General features: G+C 39.3%; 1 protein-coding gene across 1 annotated transcript in view; it reads right to left on the bottom strand.

Annotated features, from left to right (window-relative positions):
- Positions 1-836: 836 nt before the first annotated feature.
- The window catches only part of Actr3 (actin related protein 3), a 46,706-nt gene continuing 23,298 nt past the window's right edge, over positions 837-24,244 (bottom strand). Inside the window, exons 5-13 of the mRNA XM_076547251.1 lie at positions 21,868-21,978; positions 18,498-18,593; positions 16,910-17,017; positions 15,117-15,260; positions 12,893-13,066; positions 6,324-6,416; positions 5,797-5,922; positions 4,043-4,126; positions 837-2,025 (exon numbers count right to left, since the gene is read on the bottom strand). Of these exons, the coding sequence (XP_076403366.1) occupies positions 1,930-2,025; positions 4,043-4,126; positions 5,797-5,922; positions 6,324-6,416; positions 12,893-13,066; positions 15,117-15,260; positions 16,910-17,017; positions 18,498-18,593; positions 21,868-21,978 (1,032 nt within the window). The 3' untranslated portion in view covers positions 837-1,929. The remainder of the gene's footprint in view (positions 2,026-4,042; positions 4,127-5,796; positions 5,923-6,323; positions 6,417-12,892; positions 13,067-15,116; positions 15,261-16,909; positions 17,018-18,497; positions 18,594-21,867; positions 21,979-24,244) is intronic.

The following is a 24,244-nucleotide window of genomic DNA, read 5'->3' on the forward strand; positions in this document are numbered from 1 at the left end:
TGCTTAGGAAACACACAGCACAGCACAGGTCTTCCAACAAGTGTACCCCTAAAGTTTCCAACAAGTTTTCCCATAAAAAGTTAAAGATGTGATTCTGTAAATATGTCTTTCTAGATATCCACCCCCCAAAGACAGCACCTGCAATTTTTAAGTTTCAATTATTTTACACATGTGAGTGTGTATGTGTACCATGGTCTATGTTGTGCCTGTTGCCCACAAAACCCAAAAAAGGGCACCAGACCCCCTGAACTGGAGTTACAGGCAGTTGTCCACTGAAAGCAGGGTCTTCTGCAAGGGCACAAGCGCCCCTAAGCCCTGAGGCACCCCCCTCTAGCCTTTATGTCAAGTACTGATTATTGGGCCAGAAGATGGGACAGTACCTGCTATGGACAAATGATAACACCAGAGGGCAAGGTTGAGGAAGGAACTCACTCTCACATTTGTTAACATGCTCATGAAACTCATTATGCAACTTCTCATAGTCATTCTCAGATGAATAATGAAATTCTAAATATTCAGATACACTCTACATAAAAATAATGTTCAGTCCCCAAGTCTATCTCTATAGTTTTATTGCAAAAGACCACAAAAGCATTTTAAGGTTTTGTAACCTTTATATAGATACATTCCTAATTCTATGTGTTTTGTGTATTATCGTGTGGTTCCTGACACTGCTGTTTTAAGTGCCTCAAGATTATAATCCATACCATTTGCTATTCTATAAATAACTGGTAAAATCTTACATTCTACCACACACATGCTAGAGACTTAAACAAATCCCACTGTTTCTCCAGAAACAGAAATCCTACACTGCATGAAGAAAAACGATCAGAAAGGGTAATTCAATTTTAATTTATTGTCATCACTTTTCTTCATGATCCAGATATTTTAAGATGCAAAGAAAACGAACTTTTCATGATATGTCAGGGACTGGCACTAAAAAAAATTCAGACTGCAAATGAGTTATACAAATGAAAATATCAAATGGAGATCCAGTTATCAAAATGAAAGCACTCAACATATTAAAAGTTCACAATTATTTGTACAGAGCACATAAAAAAGTCAGCTTGCTATTCAACCGCTGTGCTTTTTAAAGAGCTACTGCAGAATTTGAAGAAAATAGACATATTAGTTAACTTATAAAGAGGTCAAAGAGCCCGAAACAAGTAGTAAAAAGAAATTTTGCCTTTATTAGAACGGCATTAGGCCTTAAATATGTCAATTTTGGTAATCACATTATTGTTTTAATAAGAAAGGACTCTACAGAATTGCAATACTGGTCCAACAGTCTTGTCTTTTCTTTTAAAGCAAGAAACAGAATGTGAGTAACCGGAAAGCAGGGCAGACATCGGCTAACCCAGGAGACTAGCTTCTTAGATCCAAAGCGTTTGCAGAGAGAACCGTTGGTGGGCTAGGGAAGGGTGGAGCAGCTCGAGATAACTGGAACCCAGAGTGTGCAGCCAAGTCCCATGAGGCTGCTTGTTGAATTCATCTTTTCCTTGGTCACATTTTTTTCCCTCCAATACTACAGTTTTTCTTTGACTTTTTTTCCTCAAAGTATAAAAAAGTATGAAATATAAACAAGCTCCTGCACTGCCCACTCAGCAGTGCCCAATCAGGCATTACAGAGCTCTCTACACACCCACAGAGCCCAGCACATTGGGTAAGTCAATAATATACAAAATATCAGGGCACAGAAAGAACTAAAACCCATTTCTTTTTTAATACACGTAAGATTCAAATATTCAACCTAAAGGAAAACAATCATCTTGGCTCTCTTCTACATCTGCATGTTGACACACTCATTAAATATTTCTGTATGATCATGTTTGGTTAAAAACCTCAGAACCATCCATTCAGACAAAAACTGGTCATCAGAAAGATTATCTTGTTTCCATCTCCCTAACCCCAATAAACAAGAAGTCAACTTTAGGACATAACTCCAAACACTGGATTGTGACGACAAATGCTAGGTCCAATTTCTTCATAATCCTTTTTGGTGTGGCATACTTGGTAGAACTCAGGCTGCAAACAAAACAAAACAAGATGCATTTTTTAAAAGGTCAAATACTCCTATCTTCCAATGGTCTGTAAAAGATGCTTTAAAACAGGTGTTAATGTATAACATTTATCAGTTTATTCACGGCTTTTGGACAAAGCTTATAACTCTAGAAATCATAATTAAAATCTATGATATAGGGAGGCTGGAGGGGCAGGAGGAGGGAAGAGGGGGGTCTTTGGTATGTAAAATGAATAAAAAAAATTTCTTAATTTAATAAAAAAGTAGTGCCAATTGTTGGTTTTCTTAAACAATGACAGAGAACTGTTAAAATCCACAAGACTAAACCACCAAAGTTTCAAGCCTCCTGATTGAGATTATACCGGTTGTGGTAGCTGTCATGCTTTTAAGACTGATGCCATGCCTTTCCCTCTATGATGGATTCTATATTTTTTAGAATCCCTTTCTTCTCTAATTTTCTTTATTCAGGGTATTTTATCACATCAACAGAAAATAATACAATACCCAATATTCAGATGCTTTACATATTGGTGCCATTACAACTGATATTCTGCTAATTTCAAATATTAGTGTTCAGACTGATTGTTGGAATATAAGAATGTAGTTGATTTTGCATGTCTCCTTCTACCTGCTTAAATACTACAATTCTGCTAAATTTATGTGTGAGTTCTAGGGATTTTATATTTGCTGGATTTTCTGTATATAAAGTCATGACATCTCTGAATGAAGATAGTTTTATTTCTTCATTTTCTAATGCATATGTTTTTATCTATTTTTTACCTTGTTACACCATTTATTACTTTGATTTTTAGGCAAAAATTTTGACTTTTATCTGGGTCCCTGATAAAGTTTCAAGAATTTGCTTAGTGAGTGATGAATTGGTTATTCAAATAGACTCTAACATTGCTTTAAGGAATTTGCATTGCTGGTGATGGGATCATGGTAAACCCATAGATGTTCTCCAGGGAAGCAGATGTTGACAGTAAAGTCTACCCTGAATTGAAGAGAGGACACTGACAAAGCTTTGAGCAAGTCATGTACTGGGAAAGTGATACAGTATTTCTGAGTTCATAGTTGATACTGTAGACCATCCATTATCCCATTTACTGCTAGAAATAATGCAGAGAAGTTGGTGTTAGTAACTCTTTTGTACATAGGAAATTGGAATTAATAAAACAGAATGTTTTACCAAAAAAAAAAAAAATCTATGATACATAAATCTGTCAGAAATGCAGGGCATTAATACACACCCCATAGTCCACCCCGACACCTGTGTCTGCTGGGTTCTGATGTGCAGTCTGTTCTGACAGGGCTTTCCCACTTGGTGCCCAGATTCTAAAGCACAGCATGAGCCTAAGGAACCAGGAACCACGTCACACTACAAGCACCTCCGAGGTCTCCCTCCGTGTCTACCTGCTGCATTACTACATTCTAAAGGGCACGTTACACATACGCCTTGGCAATATAGCATAACAGAAGATAACTAAAGAAAGAAAACAATTCTTATTTATTTTAAATGGTTTTTATGTCCACTGTCGTAAGTCTACTAATGTACATAAAAACACCTCCATTTTAATAGCCCATGACCTAGCATAACAGCACCAATATGTACTAGACTAATGATACTTGAACATGTTCTAAGGTAGCTTTAAAGCTGTTTTGGTCTAGAGAAAGGATTCTAGACTAATTCTCTTTATTCAGTTACATTATATAAAGCATTATATTTCCTATGCTACGAAGGCTAATGTTTACCTTGACATTTTTAGATGTTTAAACAGAAATACCAGTAACATTCTGGTGTGTATATTTCTACACATTTAAAAGAATTTCCCCTATGATAAATGCTAAAATGCAGTATAATAAGCTCACTCTGAAGTAAATAATGTCTAGTAGGCAAAAGATACAAAGAATATTAAAATGAAATGCTTCCAATTTTATCAATACTATGTGCATACATACAAAAGTTTTTAAGTCCTTATTCTTCTATCTAAAACATGAACATTTACGAGTCAATTTACGCACCGTGGAAGCCAGCATTGACCCTCCAAACCAGACTGCATACCGCTGCATGTGATGTGTAATAACTTGTACATCAATAGGCTTGGGCTGAAAAGTGACACAGTAACGTCATTTCAACAGTAAATTAAAGCAACATTGTATCATTTATGCTTAAATATACATACACACAAATAATAATAAAGTCCAGTGACATGAATTAACTGAGGTTATCTACAGAGTGGAAATGGAAACTGAGGAAGAAACAGGATGGACAGAAGGATGGAGAAGACCATACATCATAGTACAGTTATTTCCAGAAGCTTCTCTACTTTATACAGCTCTACAAGACAAGAGTTGAGAGGCTCCAGACACAAATCATAAGCTACACACTTTGTTTTCTTATCCACTGTGTAAATGTACCACATTTTCTTTCTCCATTTTTCGGTTGAGGGATATGGAAGTTGCTTCCAGTTTCTGGCTATTATGAATAAAGCTGCTATGAACATAGGTGAGTGATTATCTTGCTTTGATCTCACAGTGTGCATACATATATTGAATTATCATTTATTATAATTAAATACAAACATACACTCAAGTACATAAAAGGAGACATGCACAGGGCAACAGCAGGGCCAACAGAAAATAATTACACTAGCTATGCTTTTGGCAACTACCTCAGCCACAACTATTTCAAGAAAACAACAATGGAGCTGAGACTGTTGGTTCAAAGTCTGATAAAAACAGGACAGCTACACAGCCTGGAAGGCCCCTCTAAGTGTGGACATGCAGAGGCAAAGTTAACGGCCACACAGAGAAACCTGGCAAGTGTTCAAGGTTGGGAGGTGGGACAGTTCGCATCATGCATCTGCTGATAAAACGCAGTGAAAGTGACATGATATCACTTCTGTGATGTGACTGCACCCACCCGGTTGGGAGACCAAACAAACCCAAACCAAGATGAAGTGCAGAAAATAAACAGCCTGTGTTCTTTAACTATGGCCAGAAAACACTGAGTGACCATTGAATCCTAGAGGACCTTATTGTGTCGGGCCATCAAGACGGCTCAGTGGGAAAAGGTGTTTGTTGTCAGAGTTTGCCCCCAGGACCCACATGGTAAAAGGATAAAACCAACTCACGTAAGTTATTCTCTTATCTCAACATGTGTGAATGCACGCACACGCGCACACACACATACAACACACACTCCCCAAATAAAAGTCAAAATTAATTTTTAAAAAAAGGAGTGTATGTTTCTTGACTGTTTCTCCAAACCCAGATTTTAAACTTTTTCTCTAAAAGTTTATTATGGGTGTGTGTGTGTGGACGGCATGTGTGTGCCATGGTGCACCTGAGGAGGTCAGAGGCTAACTCTGTGGAACTGGTTCTCTCCTTTTCCCTTTCCATGTGCTCCAGGGCTCCATCTCACCGGGCCTATACACAGATTTTAAATCTGTGCCTGTGAAACACAAGTCAGCCTTCCCTACAGTGGAGGGTATGTGTGGGGCAGGGAAACTGTCGGCTGAGGAGGAAAACAAGCATAAACACCTATTGCATAAGCAGTCTGCCTGAGCTGTGAAGTCATGCCATTACTCCACAGATCCCAACAGATCTAGTGCCACACGACAGACCGCAGGCCATGAGTCTGTGGACAGAAACAACACTCCAGCAGAACACCTGCAGGCTGGTCTGATGTTCTTAAGTGAGATGATGTTCTGTTCTGACTACATAACCAAGAGGCCGGCCTTCGATCTTCCTAGCCAAGAGTTGAGAAAACCAACCTTCAATCTACCACCGCTCAGCTCCTCGCTTAACTTCAGCCTGGCATCTACAGTTCTTTTCAAATCTCTTTGCAAACGACGTCCAAAGTCCCTGAACATGGTTGAACCACCAGAGAGGACAATGTTCTGTGTTGGCAAAGAAAACAAAACAATTATGACCTTCATTCTAAAAGACAAACAATCTAAAGACAAATATACAAGGAATTCAATTGTGAAAATACAGGTTTTAAAATAGGCTATTCAGTATTATGAAAAGAAAATTTCAAACTCCAATTTTTTTCCTGGCTGTCGCTTAGATTTTTTTCTCTCATTTATTTATTTATTTATTTTAATTATTAAGATATTCTCTATTCACTTTACTTACCTACCACAGATCCTCCCCCTCAAACTCCAATTTTTTTTCCTGGCTGTGGCTTAGATTTTTTTTCTCTTATTTTTTTTAAGATATTCTCTATTCACTTTACATACCAACCACAGATCTCCCCCACCCCCTGCCCCAAAGTCCAATTTTTGCTGTCAACACTGACCTTGTAGAGAGGACGCCTGACATCAATGGGGCAGTTCTGAATGACTTCATCTACAACTTCTGAGATAGGCTGAGTAAAATCTGGATTAGCAAACTGAAAGATAAGTAAATTTTACACATGAGCTATGGGACTGTTGTTGATTTAAATATTACAGTAACAAAAGGTTGAATTACCCAGCTCAAGAGTAAAAGGACCCTGGTCTTCAACAAACTAAAGCTATTGAGGACAGATGTCAGGTGATAGTCAATTAAAAGAATGTACACACTATACAGAGGAAAGAGCATGCAAAGCCTGCCTCTATTATGGGACAGCAGGCACCACAGTACGAACTTCTGTACACTGCTAAGAGAATACGTACACATCAAAATCACCACCTAGAAAACAATCAGGCGATAGCTAACACAGATTCAGAAGCACATACTGGTGGCTCTGCTCCTTCAAAATTCCCCAAAGGGAACTCTGATCTGTGTCCTTTATGTAAAACAGTTACCATAGTGAAATGGTGTGCTAGAAAGACAAGTCAACAATCTAAAGCAGTTGCTGCTTTTCCAGAGGACCTGGAATCTGTTCCCAGAATCCACAGGATGGCTCCCAAATCCCCTTTAATTCCAGTTCCAGGGGATCCAATGCCCTCTTCTGACCTCCACAGGTCATTGGGCACACACGGATAAAGTAAAAATGTCTATGAGAAGGTGAAAACAACCACTAGCAGGCCACCAGTAAGGGTGAAATAGATGCCTCCTGCCCTAGCAGTAGATTCTGCATCTGCAACCTTGCCGGTGTGAACAGACTTGCAGCCCTCAGGTCAACAGGTGACCTTTATTCCTACAGAGCAGCAGCACTTTCAATTCAAGTGTGCACAGTCCTGGTTGAAGCTCAACAGGCTGATAATTTGTCTTGTTTAGCCGTCACACTGTAAACCTGTCCTTTCCACAGCCATTGAGTGTCGTTTTTTGTTTTTTGTTTCCTATTATGACTGGTGATCTTGCTGTCTAGAAAGGCACAGTGCTGGTGTGTAGTCCACATGTGTCTAGGAAGAAGGATGGGCTGTGTTTCTTACCACCAAAGCACCAGCTAGGCAGCATCCTTCAGAGATGGACAGACAGCAGTATGGATGACGATTAGTTCAAACGAAGCACACATAGACCAGGGCTATGTACAGATAGGATGATGACAGAAACCTAACCCCTGTCTTCCCTTAGGAACACTAGTTCAGTCTTCAGTACTTTATAACGTTCTCAAGAACTTTATCAACAGAAGAACAAAGTGTCGGTGATGTATTCATAGGATACATCATAGTCAGAATAAAGCCATTTCTAACTTGTGATGCTCAAAAGCAAACACACATGCCAGGGTTTTACCTGGGAAGTAGACCCCTACACTGCACTACAGGAAAATGGGAAACAAAGTTCAGCTCAGCTAGCTCTAGATGTTATTTAAAGACAAGTTCACACACAGGCAGAGGCAGACTGACTGAAACAAACCAAATCAGAACTTGAAATCTTAAATCTTACTGTCCACGATGACATCTGTGATTACAATCTTTCTTGGCTTCCAACTGCAAGCGCTCTGAAGAGCCTTTAGTTCTCAAAGCACTGACCTTTAATGGCCCATGGTAATACTTCAACCTCAGAACCTGGCACTGATTCCAGTTAGAAACAACAACAACCAACCCTGAATTGCCCCAAATCTAGACAGAGAATAACAACAATTTGACAGAAAAATCTTTTTTACTGCATTGATTTCTACAACATCCTCCTACTGTTAAGACAGAACTAAAGTCTCTTCATTGTCCTTTGTCCTCTTCGCTATTTACCTAAAACAGCGCTCCCCCCACCCCACCCCACCCCCACACACCCTGTGCATACACTGCTAACCTTTCCACAGTCTTGTTCACCTTATCTGCCACACTGTGAGCAGAAGGCTAGAACACAGCTGGTCAACCTGCAGCTGGCTCTGTGTCCTCACAGCAGTCACCTGCCTCACTTCTGATCTTACCAGCCTAGAGTTTTCAGTAATCTTCCTTTCTACCTTAACCTACTGAGTGTTGGGTTTACAGGTATGCACTGTCACATCTAGTTTTTAGTTTTAATTAGGAATGCACAAAAGCAAAACTTTACAATGATGGGGGAATGTCTTTCCGTATGCTGTGAATGTGTTGCTCTGATTGGTTAATAAATAAAGCTGTCTGGCCTATGGCAAGGTAGCTTAGAGGCAGGCGGGAAATTCAAAGAGAGAGACAGGAAGAAAGCAGGGAGAGACACCAGGGAGCCGCCCAAAGAGCAACATCTAATGGGACACAGGTAAAGCCACGAACATGTGGCTATACATAGATTAACAGTTATGGGTTAATTTAAGATATATGAGCTAGCTAGCAAAAGGCTTGAGCCATGGCCACGCAGTTATAACTAATATAAAGCCTCTGTGTGTTTACTTGGGGAACGCGAGTGGGAGAGATTTGTTCCAATCGCCAGCAGACTGGGACACAGGAAATCTTCCGACTACATCACAAAACCTTTAAATGGTCTCACACTACACACCACAGAAATTCTAATACAGAAAAGAAATGAAGTTTAACTTGGGCTATCTGTTGGAGAATTTCAGGTGCTATTGCACTACAGAATTCCAAACGAAGATCAGAATAGTGGCCCTGTGGTTAAGGATGTGTGCTGCTCTTGCAGAGGACCTGAGTTCAGTTCCTAACACCTGTACTGGGTAGCTCACAGCTTCCTGTAACTAGCTCCAGGAAGATCGATCCCTTTGGCCTTGGCAGGCATCTGCATTCAAGTATACCAACATGCATCCATAAACAGTTTAAAAAAATATTTGGGGCTGGAGAGATAGCTCAGCAATTAAGGGCACAGGCTGTTCTTCCAGAGGACCTGGGTTCAATTCCCAGCACCCACATACATGGAGGCTCACAACCATCCAAGACACCAGTTCTAGGTGATCTAATGCCCTCTTCTGTTCTCAGTGGGCACCAAGCAAGGAAATGGTACATAGACATACATGCAAGCAAAACACCCATATACATAAATAATAAAATAATTAAGAAAATAAAATCAGATTAATATTCACTAAAGCAGTAAGTTTTTTATTAAACAGGTTAGTAATAAATTACTACAAGTTCCTCAATATTATAATAAACTGAACAGTGGCTCCGCCGAACTAATACTCAGCCCTTCCTTCAGCTTTGTTCTAGCAGTCAGTCAGAGCTCTAACTGTGTCCTGGTCAGCTCTCAGTAGCACAAAGATGAGAATGTTCTAAGGGGTTATTAAAGGAGAATTATTTAGGTGAACTGAACATCCCAAATAAATTCAATATCCCATATATTTCTTATACTTAGAAATATATTCAAAATTTAAAGCATAAAATGGCTTACAATTTTTTCTTAAAAAATTTCAAAATGCCAAGTGCATTCCTTCTAAAAGAAACCAGTTCTTTCTGATATTTGTGGTGAATGTAGCCGCTTAAAAATAAACTTTCAAAAGGATGTCTGTATTAAAGACCTCCCACAAGGCTCAGGCATCTACAGAAGGAAGAGGCCGAAAGATCGTAGGAGCCAGAGGTGTGAGTGACTCCAAGGACAGTGTCCTCCGGACAACAGGAGTGACACACACACAAACCCAGGCTCACACTAGACAAAACTGCAGCACTGAGAAGAGTAACTGGACACACTTCCACCCTTTGTAAGAAACTACTCACAACTGATCCTGCTGGGAGAATCAGTTTTTGCCCACAGAGAGCCACTGGGGATCCACCACACTCCAGGGCAGGCCCCACGCCCAGAGGGTCAATAGAAAACTGCCTTCAGACTTCATATTTTATTGTGCACTTTTTAGCTTACTGCTTCTTCTTCTTCTTTTTTTTTTTTTTTAAAGAGAGAGAGCCTGTTCCAGCATAAAGTTGGGTAGGGAGGGAGCTTGGGAGAGGATCTGAAAAAGTTTGGGAAGGGGAAAGAATTATGATCAAAATATATTGCATGAATAAAAATTTTAACAAAAACCAACAATAAATTTTCTTGGATCTTTCATACATTATATCTTAGTGTTCAAATCTTGGATAGGTTAAATACTCAAACATTCATCTAGTCTGAATTTTTAAAAAATGAATGAATACTTCCAATGACAGGGAAATGGGAACACAGAAGTATCTATAAGGAACTTCAAAATTCACTGGGGAAGTGACACATTTCCTACAACACACACACACACACACACACACACACACACACACACACACACACACACACACACACACACCAAGCTCCATTCTGGGAAATTATGGTGAATTAACCAAACACACTTCCCTAATCTTCTCTTCCCAAACTAACACCACCAGTACAGAGAATTTTTAAAAGCAAAAATCAAAACAACACAGAGACAAGGCCGTGCAGCGCCTCCCCAAACAAGAATGAAGTGGTTTGATAATAATGGCCCTTTCCCATAAAGAATTAACTACAGATGGGAGCTTAGAAATTGAGGTAGGAGGAGGCAAGGACACACAGTCACATAGTCAACCCCAGTTCTCTCCATAGGAGTCCACCAAATGCTTTTTCCTCATCAAGACTTCTGCTTAATCTATTCTTAAGAATAGAATATTCTTCAGAAAACAGCTTCCTGAGCTATTTTTGTCCTACCTAAAAGTAACGAAAGCACACAGGGGTATCAAAGTCCCTTAAATGAACCTTGCAGACTCCTAATCACTTCCTTCATCCCTCCCTTTTTCCTGTGTCTGCAAGCCTTTACCCACCATGTAGGAGCCTTTCTGGGACATAACAAGGTTTCATCTCCTCTGCTTTATCAGTAAATCTAGGAACAAATGATCTTTATCTGACAAAAACTGGACAGTATGAATGAATAAGACACAGGACACAAGTCAAAGTATCCCACACAAGAGAAAAGGGAAGAGGCAATGGGACCCTCCAGACTGAAAGAGAAGGATTAGGACTCTATAGAAAGTCTAGAAAGCTCCATAATCCAGAAATTTTAATTTACAAATAAATTATGCATTTACATATCCTGAGAAGAGATTTTCCTGATCATCACTTTAAAAGTGAACAAATGAGCTGCTAATGACCACGTGATAACTGGCACAGGCTAGGAGCTGGTCACAGGGCATGCACAGGGCTCCAGCAGACAGAAGCGCTGTGACTTAACTCAAGTGTCAGGGAGTACTGGGGTACAGAGGGAACACAGGGACAACAGGGAGAGAAGAGGCAGTTATCTTCCATAGCTCCAAGTCAATACAAAATAAACTAGGATGTCAAGTCTGCAAATCCCACGAACTCAGATGTTCTGTTGTTGGCTTTGCTTTCCTTTGGGACAGGGTGGGGGTGGGGGGGTAGGGAGGTCTCACTGTGGAGCCCAAGATGGCCTCAAACTCTAGACTCTCGTGCCTTAGCTTCTAGAGGGATGAGATTCTACAACTGTAGCACCATGCTCAGCTAAGGAAAGGTGGACACAGACTCATCTGTTCTGACTGTACTACTTATTCTGACTGCAACGCCACACTTTGCTTCAAAGATCTAAGTTACTCAAGTTATAGATTCTTCATATTCTTATCCTTCTCACATCTAAGCCAAATTCCTACATCGTAAGACCTCCATTTTCCTTCACCTCCTTTCTCTATGACACAGACATTTATTTACCTGAAACACTGCAGTAAGCTTACATACTTCCAACCTGTTCCCATCATTGTTCTGACCGAAAACCACCTTTCTTTATTGTACACAAATCTGTCATTTCCACATTAGATTTCCAGACTATGATGTAAGATATAAAGAGCCCCCAACCGCTGGGCTGACACCATTTGTCACTCTCTGAGAAGTTTCCCTGGCTCTCCCAAGCAGACTTATGCACTCTCCTTCTATCCCTCAACACACATGCCCATCTGTGAAAGCAACTACTCTTGTTTAACTGCCTTTCTTCCTCTCTCAACTCAAAAAGAATAAGACTAAATAATCTTTCAGTTTTCAATATCCAATGCTTAATCTGAGACCATGAAAGTCATTGCCAATAATAAGTGAAAAAAAAAAAAAAAAACAAAACTGTTCTTGATGCTACACAAGCACAGCAGGCACTGAGTATTAAAATTCTAATGGAGCTAAATTCCTAATACCAAGTTACCGGAAGGCTTTGTTATTATTTTAGACTATCACACCCATTTGTTGTTTTAAGACTGTCTTTATATCTTTAGATCCCACAGGTCAGAGACAATGCTCCAGCTGGGACAGTAACTGCGGTCTGCACACAGTCATTTTATACTAGGTGCAGGCTTTGCGGAGTCTTCCCCATGATTTCAGTCATTACAAACTGGAAAGGCTACCCTCTTCTCTGCTCTTCCATGAGCCATAAAGACTGAAGAGGTAGGAAGACAGATAAGGCTGCTTTAACAGGAGCTGCTTCTCAGGGGAGGGGTGGGGTATGGCAGAAATCATTCTGTGCTGCTTTAGGACACTAAAGAAAGTTTCTGAGATTGATTCTCTCTCAATTTCCTTAACTTTCTGCTGCATATTTCAAAGCAACTCCATTTAAAAACAAACAAACCATCAACTACAAAGCGTTACCTCTGGGTGGAAAAAGATCTCCGGCCCCAGGAATCTCTCGTAGCCAACGTCAATGGAGAACTCTTTCTTGGAGATGGCGTTGACCCCGGTGTACTGTTTGATCCACTTGGACCCATCAGTGTCATACTTGTTAAACTCTTTCACTAAATCTGGGCAAACATAACTATAGCGTTCCTGAAAAGCAAATAAAGAAACAAAAGTAATTTTTCCTCTTGTTTTAGGTAATGTTAAGAAAAAGAAGATAGTGTATAGTATATCAATCAAACAGAATTGAATGAAAACCATTTTTATGAAATTTAATTAGGTAATTTTGATAGGTAAAAATTTAATGCTAGAATATCATATTGTGTAGTACAAATGAATGACTCATCTATACATAGTTTCTGACTCCATTAACACAACTAAAATATGAAAGATTAGACTTGGTCTTAACTATTTTAATGTTACTTTATGAAAACATTCATTAAAGTCTTCACCATCTACTATGTCCATAACAGAATAGAATGTTCTAGAAAAGTGAAAAAGCACATGCAAATAAAAAAGAATAGCTATACCTACACAAATTAAAATGGTCTTTTATGCCTAAGTGGAACAAAACTAATTCTTATCAAGGTAATGAATAAAGAAAGAAATATGAAAATGTAAGCTACTCTGCTATTATCTGCAAGACTGAATTAACATGTGATTATCTGTGACTGTGTCACACTGCTTCTATCCCTCTGGCAATTTATTTAAATAACATACACAATTTCCTGTAATTTTGCACATCAAGGACTCTTCCTCCCAAGGTAGCTGAAAATATTATCACAAATAACAAAAAGATATAAAAAGCCTATCATGATGTGGCACTGTGATGATGCACACCTTTAATACCAGCACTGGGGAGGCAGAGGCAGGAGGATCTTCTGTGAGTTAGAGGCCAGCCTGGGCTATATAGTGAGACCTGTCTCAATCCCTCCACAAAAGGAAAGACTCCTAGGAAAAATGAACAAGTTCATTATCTTACACATCTCTCCATGAAGGTGGGAATTTCATGAAGAGATGTTTTTTTTAAAAGACCTTCAGCCCAAGCAATCTTCCCTGAAATAAATTTAAATTCCTAGCAGATTTTCATTTGCTTTCTTTGATTTAATGCTATAGATTTCCCAAAGTTGAAAGTAATAGTGTTTGTATTCATTTTTTTTCATCCGTATTTAGTAGTTCCGGTTGTCTGACAGTTTCTCTCTGTTTATCACTGGCTGTCTTAGAATTTGCTATGTAGACCAGGTAGTCCTCCAGCTCACAGAGCTCCATCTGCTTCTGCCTCCCAAGTACCAGGATTAAAGGTATGTGCCACCATGCACGGTTCTACATATTTAGTTTTCAGGTTACCAACTTGAGAAAAAGTTTGGAAACCATTTTGTAGTTTCTTTAATACACAGGAAGTAGTCAAAGCATCTTTATAACCTAAGCTTGAAAGAACAAAGACACCTCCACAAATGTCATACAAAGAGATGCAAATAAATGGAGTTATTTTTGCAAAGGCAGTTTTATATATTCAAACATGAGAACTACAGAAAGTTTTGGTTTTGTGGATAAATGACAAACTCAAAAGCAATGCCAAAATAGGGAAAATATTCTGATTGCTTGCATGAAAGACTGATATAATAAACAATGCATATAGTCAAAAACCTAATCAAGTACCACATATGCCCATCACAGTGTCTGTCCATGTTCCACATCACTTGAGTAACACACTGCATCTACACTACAGAGCTCAACAAGAGTTGAGCTCAACAGAAAACTATTAGGATTAAAATAAAGATCATGTGGTAGTGGCACATGCTTTTAATCCCAGAACTCAGGAGGCAGAGGCAGGCGGATCTCTGGGAGTTCAAGGCTAGCCTGGTCCACAGAGTGAGTTCCAGGACAGCCAGGGCTACACAGAAAAACCTTGTCTCAAAAACAAAAAATAAAATAAAATAAATACTTCAGAATAAACCGAGATGTAATGATTTCTGGGTAAAATAAATCTTTACTTTTAATAAAAGGAACAATCATAAAATCTATGTTTAAATACTCTCAATATGAACATGGAGAGAATACACAAAGGGCTTTGTGAGAAATACAGAAAAAACAACTTAGAAGGGTCACTTTGGCTGAGAGAACTTGGGTCAGGGAATTCTTTGCCAGCACAGTCAAGCACGTGACTAATTTCCAGCTGAACCATGCAGATAGAGCTTACCTTCACTGCTTTGGCAGTTTCCAGGGACTGTTCCGGGGGGATCCCTACTTCTCGGTCTCGCAGCAGTTGCTGAATAAAGTATGTTATATCTCTTCCCGCAATTGGAATGTGTTTGATACAGCTGCCGATGACATACCCTTCAGCCTGCAGGCAAGAGAACAGGGTCAACTTCACTTGCGTGTTCTCAGCGGTGTAAGAATGGCTTAGTGAGGAACGCACTTGCTTCAAAGCCTGAAAACCTGAGTCCAATCCCTATAACCCACATAAAGGTGGAAGGAGAACCAACTCCACTCACATGCCCTGGCACAAGCATGCCCTACCCCACCCCCATATAATAGTTCTGAAAATTAATTGATCAAAATATTAAGATCTATTTCTCAGAAAGATGTGGCAAGCATGCCTAAAATCCCAGCATCTGAAAGGCTGGGGTAGGATTCAGGGTGTCTTCCTCAAGACAGTGTCTCTGACTGAACCAGAACCTTGCTGTTTTCAGCTAGGCCATTGAGTTCTTGGGCTACACTGTCTGCTTCCCACTGCTGTGATTAGGCATGTACAGTTTTGTCCTCCTTCCTATGTGGGTGCTAGGGACCTGAACAGTCTCCATCCTTCGAGTACAAACACTCTTACTCAAGTCATCCCCATGCCCACAACTATTTTAGATATACCACTAAGAAAGAAAAGGAGCTATTGAGTAAGTTACACAAAGCTATTAAATTCTAGGCACATCCTAATAAGATACTGAAGATACTCAAAGTAAACAAAAGGGGATATCTCCACACAGTGAATGGGGAGGCCCACAGAGGTTTCCTAGTGAGATCTGAGCTTGCTTTACCCATCAGAGCTGCATTAGAAGACGGCTTGACCACGTGTGTGGTTACCAGGTATTTGGAAGGGTCTGCACTTGGATGTGCGGTATGCTTTGATCTAGTAAGAGGAGGTCTACTGCCCTGCCGCTTGGCATTCCTTTAAAAAGCCCTTTAGAAGAGACAGAGGGGTCCTGCAGTGGTAAGGATCCAGACCCTCCTGAGCTATCCTGTGTTTCTAACTGTCTCTCTCCCCTCTATCCTTCTATCTAAATATTTCTCACTTCTCCCTCCTCAGGAGTACCCTGGGGTAAAAGCAGGAGCGGGTCTCCCACAAGTGAAATATGACTTAGTAACATAAAGAAATGAAGTAGTATACCCGCTATACACAGATGATCTTGGAAACATTTGTCTAAATGAACAAAGCCTGTCACAAAGACCTGAGTATGTAATTCCACTTCTATGAAGTTGCTGGCCAGGCCAACTATTCACCCAGAAAACCCAGGGTTGGCGGGTGTAATGTGCACCACACCTGGAAGCTGTCATGTGCTATCTGAGCTCACTGAGAACACGCCCTCCTGTGTGCTCTCATCTTGCTCCTCTGAGGCCCATGGTGGCAGCTAAGATTATCAGCACAGATTATTCTGCCACTTTCCTAGGTCTTTAAGTGAAGATCAAATCTGAAGTTGATCATGCCATACTGTGTGAGGTCCACTGTCCTCATCTCTGTGACCTTCATCAGTTACAAACCTAACTGTTTAGGGCACAGTATGACAGGGAGCTGGCTTTGTCTCCTTTCAGAACTGTTGATGCTCTTAAGACCCTCGGCTCTTACCATCCTTAAGAACCTCAAGAGGTCCATGATGGTGGCTCAGGAAAACAGCACAAAGAGTTAGTTTCTCAGTCTTATAAAGGAAGGTGTCATTAATTCCTATCATTTACTTCTAGGTGTACTTTTTCACATTCTCTTAACAATTCTTCTGTCCTTACCACAGGAATGACATGAGTGACTCCATCTCCACTGTCTATTACTGTACCCGTCAGCGTCCTCTCTCCTACTTGTCTTGAGGTCCAGGATGCAGCTAAGGCAAGAACAGCCTAGAAAAAAATGAGAGAGACAAAAATACACTGTTAAAGAATCACTAGGGATGCAAGTCTCTAGAAGTAACCTATAATGATACTGCATACGGTCCACAGTTCACTGAGAGAAGTTCATGGTCTTTTATTGCATCAGGCCACTTAGAAAGTTCAGTTTATGAGGATCTCTCTTCCTAGACACAACCAACAGTGACCCGTACCATGTGCACTACTACATTGCCCAAACTTAAACGTATCATTACTCAGACTGGCACAAAGTACCAAGGTCTCCAATCGGCCTAAGTCAGTATTACTCTGAAGAACTCAGACTCCAAGTTCCTAAATGCAATCTGCAGTTAGCACTGTACAAGTACCTAACTGCAAACACCACACACACTTCAGACACCCTGGTTAACTAGAAAATCAATGACACACAACACCATTTTTTCCTACCAAGAATCTCATCATGGCCAATAGAAAACAATTCTTTCCGAAAATAAAAAAATGTTCTTGTAAACTAAGAACATTTTAAAAAAGCTAATTTCTTACAATCAAAATATATGAGTAGGAATTAAACACAACACTAACTTTGCCCACTTGCAATGTAACACCAGGTATTTAGTTCACCACCCTCCTTTACTTTAAACTCAACGATAATCTAGCTTAAGACTCCTGAGACTCCAGCCATGAGCCACCATACCTGCCTCACCACCCTAATCTAACAAAAAATCATTGCAGTAATACAATGACTGCTTATCACCACACAATATTTCTAAAGGTTTTACACTGAAATTTTCATGTAGTGTAAGAAAGAAAGAAACAAAGCTGTTTGAAACTTAATTTTGAAATATCCTTTTTAGGTAAAGTTCAAATCTATCATTTACAGTTAGAAACTGTCTTGTGATCATTTCCACAAGTCTTCTATAAACGATTAGGATCCCAAACTAGAATATGTATATATTACTATACTGGGTTACAGAAATCTTACTGACTACTGTACATCAACAAAAAGGAACAGATGTTAAACTAGTGAATGAAAAGCCCCGAGGAAACCAGGCGAAGTGCAGCACTAAGGAGCCTACAGCACAACCTAGGCTACACTGCAAGACCACAGACTCAAAGAATCCCACCAAACAAAGCAGTCAGAAGTCAGGCATGAGAGAAGATGCATGGAATCCAGCACTGAAGCAGGAGGACCACAAGTTCAAGACCAGCCTAAATTACTAAGTAAGACCCCGTAGACTGATTGGATGAATGGATAGATATAGATGGGTGGGGAAAAAAGGAAGGAAGGGAGGGAGACAGAGAGGGATTTTTTTTTTCTTCCTGTCTATAAGTATTACCTCCCTTTCCTAATTGTTTCTAAATTATCAGCTCAGGAGAATATGGTACAATGTGAATTATGGTAAAGCTTTCTGGGAAAAGAGAGACGCATGGCTAGGAGTAAATTAAGCCTGGATAAAATGTAAACGCCAAGCTTAAATAAGTATGAGTCACTTACCTGCACAGCAATGTACAAGCCTGGAACATTGAAGGACTCGAACATTATTTCAGCAGTATATTCCCTGTTTTCTGGAGTATTCAGTGGAGGTTCAGTCTATTGAATTGAAAAATATTTTAAAAAGACAACAATGTGAGATCATTTTGGAACTTTTAATTTCTCAAGGAAAAATAATTTATAAAGTAATTTGAAAGGCACGAAATTCAGACACAAAGATTACAGGAAAACTACAGAGCATTAAAGCAGACCTACACATATACACATCAAATTAGTATGTTCTCTCCGTGTCTGTACGCTCCTTCTACTTCTGCTTTGGATCTTTTTTTCCTGTTTGTTTTGTCCCAAGCTGACTTATTTTTATTTTATTTTTTAGAAAACTATTTATATTCTAATGAGATAGAAAAGAAAAAGTGTGGATTTGGGTGGGAAAGTCAGGAAGATTTGTGAAGCATGAGGGAGGGGAATGTAATTAGAACAGATTGTATTGGAGAAAATTATTTAACTAAAAAAAACTGGTGTTCAGTATCATTACAAGTCACCCAAAACTGAAAATTGAAACCAAGTCAGGATGCCTGTATACTCACTAAGACTAAAGTTAAAAAGATTAACACACTAAATGCAGGCGGGAATGCAATAGCAACCCAATTAAGTGTGTTATATGAAGAGTAGCCCTAGGCCAGAGCTCTAAACCAGCTAAGTGTCTGTCCTGCAGCAGAGCAAGTCCACAAAAGAAATGAAAATAAGTATCTAAAGAGACAAGAATGTTCAAACAGCCAGACTGTCATAGTTGAAAATACTGAACTGTATGACACAAGTTCTACTATAGCACATCTTATATGACTTCATTTATGTAAAACTCAAATATAGGTGAAATTAATCTTATTTGTTAAAAAAAAAATTAAAACGAACGAAACAGTGGTTTGAAGAGCATAGAGGGAATGGAGAGCATAAATTAACTAGAAAAGGCATTGATAATATGTTACTTACATTGCTACTTACACAACTCTCAAACCTAACAGGGAGCCAACCATCTATTTCGGAATACTACTTCACAGGGACACATCTATAAGCGCACTGCACCAAGTATGGTCTGTGGGTATTTTCACTCTACAGTAGGGCTGAATAGCTGTGACAGAACCCATTTTGTTCTCATTTCATCTCTTCGGTGTCTACACAGACTACAAAGGCAAATTCATTCTATCTATCTATCTATCTATCTATCTATCTATCTATCTATCTATCTATCTATCTATCTCTGGTCCTTTTTCTTTTGCCAAGGCTGGTCAAAATTCATAAAATGGTTCAGATTTGTGATTTTTATAATATACAAATTTTATATGAAAAAGAATAACCATAAACAGCCGGGCGGTGGTGGCGCATGCCTTTAATCCCAGCACTCGGGAGGCAGAGGCAGGCGGTTCTCTGTGAGTTCGAGGCCAGCCTGGTCTACCAAGTGAGTTCCAGGAAAGGCACAAAGCTACACAAAGAAACCCTGTCTCGAAAAAACAAAAAACAAAACAAGAATAACCATAAACAAATAATAAACTGTTTAATGATGGACATACTGTTTAAGTATTAAAATGATTCTCATCTAAATGAAGCTTATTTTGATGTGATTCAAAAACAAAGCAGACTAACAGATGGATAAACAGATGTATGTCAAAGCAATTTGCTACGTATCTACTTATACTGAAATGTTATCACTGAACTTAGGTTGTAGGTATATAGGTGTCCACAGGAATGTTCTTTCAACTTTCCATACAGTCCAGCTACAAATGGTATTCACAAAGCACCATAATTAAACACTGACTATTGGATTAGCAAAAACTCATGTCCAAGTATAAAGAAGACACAAAAGACAACCATTTTGTGTTGTAAGAAGATAAAACGGAGAAAAAGGAAACATTCATTTATCCTACTAGAAAGTTCGTAGTAGTTATCAAATATTTTAAAAACAGTAAGAGGGGATGGAGGAATTACTCAGTAGTTAAGAGCATTTATTGATCTAGGCTCAGTTCCCAGCACCCACATGGAAGCTCACAATCCTCTGTAACTTCAGTTCCAGTGGACCTGACGTGTTCTTCTGGCCTCTGAAGGCAGGCACACAATATACACACATGCAGGCAAAGTAATCACACAGGAAAATAAAATAAATATTTAAAACAATTTTAAAAACCAAGAAACATTGTTTAAAAAAGCATTTGCTTTTAAAGCTATGAACACAAATTACTTATTTTTTAAAAGTTCAGATATTAAATGGCATTGTACTTTTACTGTTAAAAAATAATCAATGAGCCAGGTAGTGGTGACTTGAGCCTTTAATCCCAGTACTTGGGAGGCAGATGCAGGTGATCTCTGAGTTTGAGGCCAACCTGGTCTACAGTGAGCTCCAGGACAGCCAGGAAGACACACACACAGAGAAACCCTGTCTTAAAAAAAAAAAAGAAAGAAAGAAAACCAACAAGGTGGTGACCTGACCTTTACCAAGGAGATACTATAGACTTAATATTAGTATTAGAAAAGCAAAGTACCATGTTTACTTTTCGAAAGAGAGATCACCTGCTTCGCATCTTGCCTCTGGAGGTAATTATGACAGCTGAGGTAAAATTGGCAGTTGCAGACTTGTGTGCTCAAGCCTTCATTGCCAGGTGACCAGCTCCTTGAGAGGAGACTGGATCACAAGAGCTTTGACCCCACCAACTGATTTATCCACTGACTAATTAGATGAATGAACTGTGAAGAGGTGGGGGTCTGGCTAGAGTCGGTCACCAGGGTCATACATGGTCTTGTTATCTGCCTCCCTTACCCCTGAGGTCCAGCCCTTTGCTCCATCACTTCCCACAGAGATGCTCTGTTTTACAAGCATGGGCCGGGAGCAATGGAGCCAAACTGTGGATATAAGCCTCAGAAACTATGAGCTGAAAACTTTCTTCCCTTAGATTTTTTTTGCCAGTGCCAAACAAACAAGCAAACAAACAAACAAACAAACAAACAAGACGATTATTTCCTGGCCATATCTTAATGATTACATATTAATTATCAAAAGCATTTGTGATTACACTGTAGTGCTTGACCACATTGCTACTTCACAGTCTGCAGCCAGATGGTCTTAAGGATGACACAGTTTTATATAACAAAGTCTTTCAGATATGACAACTTAAAACATGATCAAATATGGTTGCTAATGCTACCAGAGATCATTAAAACGTTCTTCACAATTTTCCCAGTAGGTTAGGCATCGGGACATATGCCTGTTAACCCAGCATTTAGGAGGGTAAGGCAGAATGATCCTGAATACAAAGCCATCCTGGGCTTACAAATCCAATCTCAAAAAAGGGGGAGTTCCCAATAAAACATAATGTGTACTTACCAAAAGAAAGTAATGGTCTTCAGGTTCTGCCCTTAAATACTTAAAAATCACTTGCTCCATAAACCTTTCCATCAAGTCCCAATCTTCAACTATACCATGGCGGATTGGCCACTAGTAAAACAAAATTCACAATTAAGTCTTAATAATGTCAAGAAAACAGACCTATAAATACAAACTAGAGCCTATGAGCTCATTAGTAGATACTAGAAAAAGGTATATTTCTTTAGGTGTGATGTTGTCACAGGTCATCCTTAGGCTATACACGCTTAAGTAGAAATATACATACTTAGAGAAATGAAATTACTTTTAGAGTAGACATTCCGGGGGTTAAAAACATAAGATGAATATGTCAAAAATGTTAAACTTTATCCTAATAGCCTTAGTCTTCAATAATTAGCTCATTAACTAATACCTGTTGTATATCTAACATATAATACACATTTGGTAACTGGATATGGTGGTACACACTGTCATTTTAGCAGGAGGACTGTTGTAGAATATTATTCAAGTGTGTTCCTTTTGTTTATGTTGCATTTGTTTAACTCTGTGAAGCTGTGATACTGTGCCTGTCTAAAACACCTGATGGTCTAATAAAGACCTGAACGGCCAATAGTGAGGTGAGAGAAATAAGTAGGGCTGGCAGGCAGAGAGAAAAACAGAAGAAGAAATCTGGGAGGAGGGGGAGAATAAGCCAGAGAACAAGGAGAGGAGGACACTAGGGGCCAGCCACCCAGCCACCCAGCCAGTCAGAGTAAGAGTGAAAGTAAGATTACAGAAGAGAAGGGTAACAAGCCCAGAGGCAAAAGGTAGATGGGATAATTTAAAGTTAAAAGCTGGCAAGAAACAAGCTAAGCTAAGGCCAGGCATTTACAATTAAGAATAAGCCTCTGTGTGTGATTTATTTGGCAGCTGGGTGGCGGGCCCCCTAAAAGCGCAAAAACAACCAACAACATTTTGGTGTTCCAACGTGGGGCTAGAGCAAAAGAAAATCCAACAACAGAGGACTGCTTGAGAGCACAAGTTTGAGAGTACTCTAAGCAACAATGACATATCACCTCAAAATAATTATAATAACAAATCAGTAAATAAAACATTGTTAAATATATGATAGTTAGAATAATAAATAAGTACATATGATTTAATTTGGGAGACTATCCAGGTTTATATTGAACCTGGGCAACCCATGAGTGTGTCTACAAGCTTTTAAATTTCACAAACATACACAGGTAACACACCACATCAAGTGCTAGCCTACAGGTAATTTTCAACATCAGACTGTGTCACACTCCCTCATGACAATGTTTCTTTTGTAAAGTTGGTTGCCAGCTGTTACTATGATAACAAACAAGTATACAAAACAAAATTCACTTTTAAAGCAAGAAACAGAAGTAGCAATGTCCAATCCATTCCACTGTAAGACAGCTGCTCAAAGCCTATCAAGCAAAGCATATCAATGGGAACTGTTAATCATGAAGTAAAGATAACTTCCTTTCAATTTAAGTTGCCTTTTTTATGTGGCTACTATAACGCTTAAACCTTGCTAGTTACTTAATAAACAACTGTTGTAGAATATTATAACTAGGCCAAGATGTGTTACATTTGTTTATGCTGCGGAATATTACTTTAACTGTGTAAAGGTGTGTTAAATCATCTGTTTATGCGGTATTTGTTTAATTATGTAAAAATGTGTTGCTGTTTGACCTTGCCTGCCTAAGTAAGGCACTTGTCTGCTCTAGTAAAAAGGTGAATGGCCAATAGTAGACAGGAAAGGGATAGGCAGGGCTGGTGGGTAGATAGAATAAGTAGGAGGAGAAATCTGGTCTTGAGAGAGAAGGAGCGAGGGGAGAAACAGGGGGAGACACCCGGGGCCAGCCAGGCAGCTGCTAGCCAGCAGACACATAGTAGAACATAGAGAAAGAAAGGCAAAAATCCCCAAGGCAAAAGGTAGATGAAGAGAAACATTAATTTAAGTTAAAGAAAAAAAGCTAGCCAGAAAAGAGCATAAGCTAAGATTATTCATAACTAATAATCTAAGTCTCCATAGCATGATCTAGGAGCTGGTCGGTGGTCCAAAAAAATAAAAAGCCTGCTACAAACAACTGTCACATACATTCTTTTTCAAAATCTAGGTGGCACTTTGAAAATGTTACAGAATATAAAAAGCACCAAGAAAGCTCCTGAATCTCTCACAGATTACCTTTCACACATTCAACACCTAAGTATCAATGAGATAACCCTGTGCTGGTCCTGAGTACCCTTGGTCTCAATACTTTATAAGGCATGTTACTGTTATTTGAAAAGAACTTCCCTTGTCTGGGCCATCTACACTAACCACTCTGCTCATCTCAACACTCCACAGATCACTTTTCAATATTCT

This window comes from Peromyscus maniculatus, chromosome 11, assembly GCF_049852395.1.
Source record: "Peromyscus maniculatus bairdii isolate BWxNUB_F1_BW_parent chromosome 11, HU_Pman_BW_mat_3.1, whole genome shotgun sequence".
NCBI lineage: Eukaryota > Metazoa > Chordata > Mammalia > Rodentia > Cricetidae > Peromyscus > Peromyscus maniculatus.